Genomic DNA, 9,953 nt, shown 5'->3' on the forward strand with positions numbered 1-9,953 from the left:
AACGTCCAGGTCTTCTGATGGCCGAAGTTTGTGATCTCGTCCAAACAGCGGTTGTGAAACCAAACCGAAAGGTGCTACTTCATGAGAAAAAGTTAACACCAAAGTTATCCGGGAGCCAAAACGTGTCGTGGTATCTCAACACGGGTGCCAGTAACCACATGACAAGGTGCAAGGAGAAGTTCCTTGAGCTGGAATATGATGTTCAAGGCTCGGTCAAGCTCGGTGATGGTTCAAATGTGGAGATTTGCGGGCAAGGTTATGTCCTCTTCGAGGATCTCACGGGAGAACATCGCATACTCACGGGAGTGTACTACATCCCAAGGCTTCGCAACAACATCATCTCTGTTGGGAAACTTGACGAGAATGGATGCAAGGTGGATATTGAGAACGGAGTGATGACGATCTTCGACAACCTCCGGAACATGCTAGCGCGTGTGAATCGCACGAGGAACATGCTCTATATCCTCAACCTTGATCAATCTCAACCGGAGTGTTGGCTCGCCAAGAGTGATGACGATTCGTGGTTATGGCATGCTAGATTTGATCACGTTAACTTCTACACCTTGAAGATGTCGAAGATGGAGATGGTATCTGCGATGCCGTTTATCGACCATGTTGATCGAGTATGTGATGGGTGCTTGGTTGGAAAACAGCACCGCAGGCCGTTCCTTGCCCAGTCTACCTATCGTGCAAGTGATGCACTCGAGCTGCTCCATGGTGATCTATGTGGCCCTATCATCCTAGCAACTCACGGAGGAAACAAGTATTTCTTCCTAGTGGTAGATGACTACTCGAGATATATGTGGGTCGTTCTCCTACGATCTAAAGATGAGGCATTTGAAGCGTTTAGGAAGCTGAAGGCTCCAACGGAGATGGAACACAAGCTGAAGGTTCGCGCTCTAAGGACAGATTGCGGCGGAGAGTTTACGTCGAACGAGTTCAATGACTATTGCGAGAAGATTGGCATAAAGAGGTTCCTCATGGCACCTTATACACCGCAACAGAACGGGGTTGTTGAAAGGCGCAATCGAACCGTCGTTGACATGGTGAGAAGTTTACTCAAGAGCAAGAATCGGCCGGGGACTTTCTGGGGAGAAGCTGTCTCGACAGCGGTCTATCTTCTCAACCGGGCTCCAACGAGGGCGGTGATCGGCAAGACTCCATATGAAGCAATTTACGGACAGAAGCCGAATGTGTCTCATCTACGAATATTTGGGTGCGTGGCGCATGTGAAGACGGCGGAGCCACATCTCTCAAAGCTTGCCGATCGTAGCACCAAGATGGTGTTCATCGGATACGAGAGGAGTTCCGGCACCAAGGCATACCTCTTCTACGATCCACGAACCAAGCTTCTACGAATTTCACGCGACATCGTGTTTGAAGAAAACCAAGCGTGGAATTGGAGCACAGCAGCCGATGACGCTCCAAATGGTAACATATTCATAGTTGAATTTCCAGCTGATGATGATGCAGGGGAGGACGTCCAGGGGGTTGGCAAGACACCCAACCAAGGTGACCACAATGGTAGTGATCATCATGGTGCCGACACCGACGACGACGCGCATGGGTCACAAGGTGATAGCGACAATGACGCGCAAGACACGGGTAGAGATCTCGGCAACGACATCGACAACGAGGCGCATAGTGATGATGATAATCAAGATGATGGTCACGATCACGACGACTACGCCGACGACGCAGATGCCAACGACCCGGCATCTACCACGCCCGAGACTCAACCGTCTTCCTCAAGTGCATCGACGCCGACACAATTTGTGTTGCCTCCTTCGCAAGCCACAACGGATTCTTCCTGGCCTCATTGCTACAAGACCCTCAAGAAAGTCTACAAGTACGCAAAGCCTGTTACGCTCGAGTACTCCGGATTGTGTTTACTCGGAGTTGAGGAGCCGGCGAACTTCGTAGAGGCGAGCAAAAGTTCAAGTTGGACGCACGCCATGGATGAGGAGATGAGGGCGATTGAGAGCAATGGCACGTGGACTTTGGTAACCCGACCTCTGAACCAAAAGGTCATAGGTTTGAAGTGGGTTTACAAGTTGAAGAAGGACACGAAGGGTGCCATTGTGAAGTACAAGGCAAGACTCGTTGCAAAGGGCTACGTACAACGTCAAGGAGTTGACTATGAGGAGGTGTCTGCACCGGTTGCTCGAATCGAGACAGTGAGAGTGCTCCTAGCTTTGGCAGCACAAGAGGATTGGAAGGTGCATTATATGGATGTTAAATCGGCTTTCCTCAACGGTGATCTCAAAGAAGAAGTGTACGTAGAACAACCCCTCGGCTACGAGAAGAAAGACGAAGAAAAGAAAGTTTACAAGCTCAAGAAAGCACTTTATGGGTTGAAGCAAGCGCTAAGAGCTTGGAACTCAATGTTAGACCGAAGTTTGGTCTCGCATGGGTTTAAAAGATGTCTCCTCAAGGATGCAAAAGACAGTCAACCAAGCATCAAAGTATAGGTGAAGGTTGAAGACATGACCAACGAGAAGAGTTGGCGTCAAGCTATGGATGAGCGGACGACAAGAAAGACGATTCCTGAAATGCTACTAGAAACGGCAAAAGCAATGCCGAGGATAAAAATTACGAGTAGCAGCAGCCGCATTTGGGATCCAGGTCGAGAAAGTAAGTACATCGTGATTAGGGGGTGAATGTTAGAGTAATTCCGTGTCCGTCTTGTATGTATGCGTGTCCATGTAGAATACTAAGCCTAGTCGGTTTGGGTTTAGGTCTAGCCTGGTAGTATATATACATGACCACCCCGTGTAATTTGATCAACCAAAAAATTAATAAAGAGAAATACAAAGGCTCGATACGGGCCTTTAGCTATCCAAATCAGTTTGCCTCCGTACAGTTTCGTTTCATAAGTTTCCGTCGACTTGATCGCTGCTTGAAGCTAGCTCCAGTTCTCTGTGTACGTACGTACGGCTACGTTCAGAATCAATTAAGCTGCTTGTGCTAGCTTTGCACTAGCACGCAAGTATTGCTCCTGCGGAGATTACGAGCTAGCCCTATAAAACCAACAGGAAGGCCGGAGCGCCAAGAAACCTCCCTGGCGCCCCCTGACCCCCTCTCCACCGCGTAGAGCCCCCGCCTCTGCTGTCGATGGACCAGTTCCATCACGGCCACCACGTGCGGCTGCGCAGCCGCGTGACCGACATGTACCTGCACGCCGACGACGACGGCCGTGGTGTCTCCCTCCCCACCGCCGGGATTCGGTGAACGTGGCGTGGGCGGTGCACGTGTACAACGTCCAGGCGCATTACGTACTCCTCCAGAGCGCCGCCTACGGCCGCTAACCCCTCGGCCGCCGCGGGCTCCGCGTCGTTCAGCGCAACCATTACCATCCGGAGGTGGGGGAGATGGCCTGGCAAGCCCACAGGTCAGGGTTCTGGAACGATGTCCTACTCCGCCATGCCGCCGGGCGCTGGCGGCCGCTGCCTCCGCGCCAACGGGAAGTACCTCCCCTGGAACAATGGCGTCAGCGTCGACAGCATCGACAACTTCAGCACGATGATGCACTGGGTCATGGAGCACATCCCTGCCGGGGAGAACATTCCTCGCCTCCCACGTCAGACTGGGGTGAGTCCGCGCCAGCCATGCCCGCTTCTCCAATTAGTTTCGGCTGGGAGCGATTCTTGGCTCCGTTCCTGGCATCTTGCAAGATTTGTGCTTAAAGCCTCTGTTTCTTGGTTGCCGCACTTCCGATTCTTGATAGGCATTTTGTGACTGTGCAGCTCCCCCTCCCTGATCAGATGGTTGCCGTCGCGGGTGATCCTGTGCGCGCGGGCTGCCGCCGACGGGACCCGCTTCGGCCACGCACCGTTCGTGTTCAGGGGGAGGTCCGTATTCCGCCTGAGGAACGAGCTGGCCAGGCGGCTGGCTGCCGTCGTGGACGTCCCCAACCTCGTCATGTGCTTCCGCACACGTGATGGTCGGCTTTTTCCACTCCTCGTCGACCTCCTGCCCACCAGCGGCCCGTTCTTCCACATCGTCGTCGTCACGCCCGGGACGCCAGGTAAGATCGAGGCCCTCAACTTCCTACTCTTCTCCTCATACTTGCAGCTGAGTCAGCGCTAATCGGCTTGTGCTTGGAAAACAGTGTTCGAGACTTTGGAAAACAGTGCTAGTCTGAAGAGCAGTTTACTGAAATTTTTGCTAAATTATTTTCAGTTAGGAGTTGGAAATAGTCTGAACTATTGTAGGATTATAGGCATCAGTAAGAGTTGCTGTATTTATCAGCCTGAACCTAGTTGTTTGTTGGGGGGAAATCATTTCATAAGTCAAAGATTCACACTGATCCTTGATATGGAAACTACTGGTTTTGGTGCTACTGTTCTTTGATTCAGATCATTCAGTTCTTTAGTTTAATGCTATATGCCGCTAGTGGTAAAATCTGGAACCTCAAAACCGAAATCAGTTCAGCTTAACAGAGAATACACTGTTTTATGTTTCTTAGCCTACTGTAATTGTTTCAAATAAATAATTAGTGGACAAAATTCGGGCTGTATTATAGTGTTTCGAGGTTTTGTACATCAGCTTTCTTCTTGATCTGCTTAACTATTTTTCTGCTAATTCAGCCCATGCCGAGCTGCGGTACCGGATGTCGATGCATAGCAGAGAGATACCAGAGCCATGACCCCTAGAAGTCGCCTTACTGCTCACATCTTTAGAAGTGTTGCTCCCTCAGACACGACGACATGAGAACCCACCCAGTTTGTTTCGTTGAGATATGGGTTCAGGAAAACCCAGCAGTTGTTGTGTTTCTGCTAGCTTAACTTGGTCCGTTCTCCTGGAAATATATGAACCTATTTGCGTTGGCATCACCGTTCTGAAATTCCGAAACTGTTTGAACAATGGTGTGGTGACATTAGTCTGTAAATGCCTTGACAATGTTGCTAGGTACATTTCTTGCAGTGAGTTTTGTTATTCTGTACTCTTCTTCATTGTAAGACAATAAGTTTTGGGAACCAGCACAACCCTCTAGGGGTGGCTTATCTCATTATATATAATGGTTCTGTTACAATACGTACATAGGTACAGAAGCTATACATAGTCTAACACCCTCCCTCAATCTTAGCCACTTTCTAAAGAACTGAGAAGGGTAAGATTGCGCCTACCAGCCTCAAACTGTGGCAGTGGTAAAGGCTTAGTGAAGATGTCTGCAAGTTGATCCTTAGATGAGATAAACTTGATCTGGAGTTGCTTCTGTGATACACGTTCCCGTACAAAGTGATAGTCAACTTCAATGTGTTTCGTTCGGGCATGAAATACTGGATTTGCAGAAAGGTATGTAGCACCGATGTTATCACACCAAAGAATAGGAGGCTGTGGTTGAGACAAACCCAACTCCTGAAGCAAAGACTGCACCCAAATAATCTCTGCAGTAGCATTAGCCACAGCCTTGTACTCAGCTTCAGTACTGCTACGTGACATAGTAGCCTGTTTCCGAGCACTCCAGGCGATCAAATTAGGGCCAAAGAATACTGCATAACCCCCCGTGGATCGCCTGTCATCTGGGCTACCAGCCCAATCTGCATCAGAGAAGGCCGAAAGGACCCGAGAGGAAGTCGGCCGAATATGCATACCAAATGTCAGGGTGAACTGAACATAACGAAGAATGCGTTTAACAGCAGCCCAATGAGTATCTCTGGGAGCCTGAAGATACTGACAAACCCTGTTAACAGCATAAGAGATATCTGGTCTCGTGATCGTCAAGTACTGAAGTCCACCAACAATGCTCCTGTACTCTGTGGCATCCGCAGGAGACAAAAGCTCACCATCAACAACTGTTATCTTGTCAGTAGACGACATGGGTGTGGTGGTCGGTTTGCACTTCAGCATGCCCGCTCTTTGTAACAACTCCAAGGAGTACTTCTTCTGCGTAAGGACAAGACCAGTAGCACGAGAAGTGACCTCAACTCCAAGAAAGTAGTGAAGCTTCCCAAGATCTTTGACCGCAAAATCAGCACCAAGAGAGCAGACAAGAGCATCAGCAGCATACTGAGAAGAGCTGACAAGGATAATATCATCGACATATACCAAAAGATACATAGTGACTTCTGGCTTCTGTAGAAGAAATAATGAAGTGTCAGCAGTGGACGGCACAAACCCATGAGCACGAAGGGCAGAGGCAAGGCGGGCATGCCAGGCACGAGGAGCTTGCTTCAAACCATATAGTGCTTTGGAGAGACGACAGATATAGTCAGGACGATCAGGATCAGAGAAACCAGGCGGCTGTTTCATATAAACCTCTTCCTCCAAAAAACCATGTAGAAAAGCATTCTGCACATCAAGTTGACGAAGTGACCAACCACGAGAAACAGCAATGGAGAGAAGAAGCGGAATAGTGGTAGGCTTGACGACAGGACTGAAGGTGTCCTCATAGTCAAGACCATGGCGCTGCCAAAAACCGCGAGCAACAAGTCGCGCTTTGTAACGCTCAATAGATCCATCCGAATGCTTCTTCACTTTGAATACCCATTTTGAGTCAATAATATTTACCCGTGGTGGTGGAGGAACGAGAGTCCATGTCTTGTTACGAAGGAGAACATGAAACTCCTGCTCCATAGCCTCTCGCCAATGTGGAATGCATAGGGCAGCCTGATATGAGCGAGGCTCAGAAGATGGATCCGCAACAGCAGCAGCCAAACAAGCAGCCAACCAAGCAACCGTACCATCCTTACGTTCCTTAGGTTTGAAAATGCCACTGCGACTGCGTGTATGTGGTCGGGACACAGGAACCACCGAGGTCGACGGAGCAGCCTGCAACGGGCTGGAGGACGGCGACGTTGACGAGTCAGCCGGTGACGAGGAGCCAGGCACAGTAGCCTCGGGCTTGGTTGGCAAAGAAGGTCGGCCGACCGGCGAAACCGGCAGAGCAGACGAAGCAGCTGGCGACACCGGCGTCACAGACCGGGCCGATGGCGAGCCCGGCATAGTGGGCCGTGGCGCGGCCAATGTCGCGGGCCGATCCGCGGATGAAGGCGACGTGAGGACAGCATCGCGGACCCGAGCTGCAGGCGAAGACGGCGTGACGGGCCGAGCCGCGGGCGAAGACGGCGTGACAGGCCGAGCCGCTGAAGACTCGGCGGCCGCTGGCGAAGAGGGCCGAGCCGCTGGAGACTCGGCGGTCGCTGGCGTAACGGACCGAGCAGTGGAGATGCTCGGCGCGACGGGCTCTTCGGGTGACCATGCATGGGCACGCAAATCGATGCCATGCAACATAGGGCGATCAACGTGCCCATCAGAAGGCGGTGATGATGATGGTGAATCCTCCAAAAGCTCCAAACGAGCCCCATGTCCGGTTCCTGCACCATGGTTAGGTAACAGCAAAGGAGAGTATGCAACATCATCAAATTGGTCAGAAGCAACAGAGGATGAATGCAGAGATGGTGGTTCGACAGTGGACACAGGAAGTTTGGCAAAGGGAAAAACATGCTCATCAAACACGACGTCCCGAGATATATAGACACGATTAGTGGGAACATGAAGACATTTGTAACCTTTATGAAGAGAGCTATAGCCAAGAAAAACACACTTCTTAGAACGAAACTCAAGCTTGCGCTTATTATATGGACGAAGATGCGGCCAACAAGCACACCCAAATACCTTGAAAAAGGTATAATCAGGTTGTTCATTAAGGAGAACCTCAATGGGAGTCTTCATGTTTAAAACACGAGTGGGAGTACGGTTGATGAGAAAGCATGCACTGGTGAAAGCATCACTCCAAAACCGAAATGGAACAGATGCATGGGCCAAAAGAGTAAGACCAGCTTCAACAATATGACGATGCTTACGTTCGACTGAACCATTCCGCTGATGTGTATGTGGACATGCTAAACGATGAGCTATCCCAAGCGACTGAAAGAAGGAGTTGAGGTTGCGATACTCGCCCCCCCAGTCCGACTGGACATGAACAATTTTGTGCTTGAGAAGACGTTCAACATGTTTTTGAAACTGAACAAAAATATCAAACACATCAGATTTGCGTTTAATAAGGTAAAGCCAGGTAAAGCGAATATAAGCATCAACGAAACTGATATAGTAATTATGACCACTGACAGAAGTCTGAGCAGGACCCCATACATCTGAAAACACAAGTTCTAAAGGATGTTTCACCTCACGACTGGACTCCGAAAAAGGAAGTTGATGACTCTTCCCCTGCTGACAAGCATCACACACTGCTACATCTTTATTACTAGACAAACTAGGAAGCTCATGACGACGCAAAATATGACGGACAATAGGTGTGGCCGGGTGACCAAGACGAGCATGCCACTGTGACGGAGAGACCCGAACTCCACTGAAAACACGGGCGACGCCAGGATGCTCCAGACGGTAGAGGCCCTGGCACAACCGCCCACTAAGAAGAATGTCCCTCGTGCCCCGATCCTTAATAAAAAGATCAAAAGGGTGAAATTCACAAAGCACATTATTATCACGTGTGAGTTTAGGAACTGAAAGAAGATTACGGGTCACAGATGGAACTCGAAGAACATTGCGAAGCTGAAGACTCCTATTGGCATGTCTAGTGAGAAGAGATGCTTGACCAATATGAGAGATGTGCATACCTGCTCCATTGGCGGTGTGGATCTTGTCGGAGCCATGATAGGGTTCACGAGTGTGAAGCTTCCCCATCTCGCTGGTCAGATGCTCTGTCGCCCCAGAGTCCATGTACCAGTGTGGATCGATGGAGTAGGACTGAGTGTGTCCCTGTTGCTTCTGCGGCAAGGGACGATCAGCCATGGCGACCTGACGGGCATTGTTGCGTGTATCTTTGCCGTCATTGCCAAGACCAAGGAAGCTTCGCTGGAAGCGCTTATGACACTTGGAGGCCCAGTGCCCATCGCGGCCACAAAGCTGGCACACACGTGGACCACCAGCCCCTGGTAAGGTCGCAGTAGGTGGGGGGGCCGAGGCGGGCGACGGTGGCAGCCCCAAGGGAGACCGGGGTGATGAAGAAGAGCGGCCACCCTTGGTGGCAGCGTCGGCCGAGAGGGAGCCAGTGCCCCTGGTGCGGCGAGTCTCGACCCGTTGCTCAGTGAGAAGGAGCCGAGAGAAAACCTCGTGTGCTAGCATGGGTGTCGAGTTGCCCTGCTCATTGATGATCTCGACTAAGGCATCATACTCCTCATCAAGACCATTGACAATAAACGAGTTGAACTCGGAGTCGGTTAGGGGCTGTCCAATGGAGGCCAATGTGTCGGCGAGGCCCTTGACCTTGTTGTAGAACTCAGTGGCAGTGGAGTCAAGCTTCTGACACTCTCCAAGCTGACGACGGAGTGCAGAGACACGAGCCTGGGACTGCGCTGCAAAGGTGCGCTCAAGGATGGTCCAGGCCTCATGAGACGTCTTCGCGAAGACAACAAGGCCGGCAACTGCCGGCGAGAGCGACCCCTGGATGGAGGAGAGGTTCGCCTGGTCCTGCCCCGTCCAGACGCGATGGGCCGGATTGTAGACCGGACCATGCATGCTGTCTACCAGCGCGGGTGGGCAGGGAAGCGATCCGTCGACGTAGCCTAGCAGGTAGTGACTCCCCAAGAGCGGGAGAACCTGCGCACGCCAGAAGATGTAGTTGTCGGCGGAGAGCTTGATGGTGATGAGATGACCGAAGTGAAACGGCGGCGGCGAAGACGATCCCATCGAGGAGGCTGCCTGGGGTGCAAACACCATGGAGGCAGCCGGAGGCACCGAAGCCGATGCGGGAGGAGGCGGGACCGCAGCCAGGGCGGGCACCGCAAAGCTCACAGCCGGTGCGGACGCCGCAAGGCCCGCAGCCGGGGCGGACGCCGCCAACCCCGCCAGCGGGGCGGTGTGATCCGCTTGCGGCAGGAGCGACGGGACGACGCCTGCGGAGTCCGCAGCGGACAGCGGCGCCGCGGTGTGGACCACGAGATCACGCCCGAGCGAGGGCGCCGGCGGCGTGGAGAAGATGGATCCGA

General features: G+C 51.8%; 1 protein-coding gene across 2 annotated transcripts; it reads left to right on the forward strand.

Annotated features, from left to right (window-relative positions):
* Positions 1-2,809: 2,809 nt before the first annotated feature.
* Positions 2,810-4,940, forward strand: LOC123154253 (uncharacterized). 2 transcript variants are annotated; one of them, XR_006476747.1, is made up of 3 exons: positions 2,810-3,591; positions 3,747-4,027; positions 4,590-4,940. XR_006476747.1 is itself a non-coding variant. In XM_044573026.1 (2 exons), exons 1-2 carry the CDS (start codon positions 3,409-3,411, stop codon positions 3,939-3,941), a joined length of 378 nt encoding a protein of 125 aa, XP_044428961.1. In that variant the 5' UTR covers positions 2,810-3,408; the 3' UTR covers positions 3,942-4,940. The 2 variants fall into 2 exon arrangements, 1 of the variants encoding a protein (XP_044428961.1); XM_044573026.1 differs by having other exon boundaries at positions 3,747-4,940.
* The last annotated feature ends 5,013 nt before the right edge of the window (positions 4,941-9,953 follow it).

Source organism: Triticum aestivum, chromosome 7A (genome assembly GCF_018294505.1).
Source record: "Triticum aestivum cultivar Chinese Spring chromosome 7A, IWGSC CS RefSeq v2.1, whole genome shotgun sequence".
Taxonomy (NCBI): domain Eukaryota; kingdom Viridiplantae; phylum Streptophyta; class Magnoliopsida; order Poales; family Poaceae; genus Triticum; species Triticum aestivum.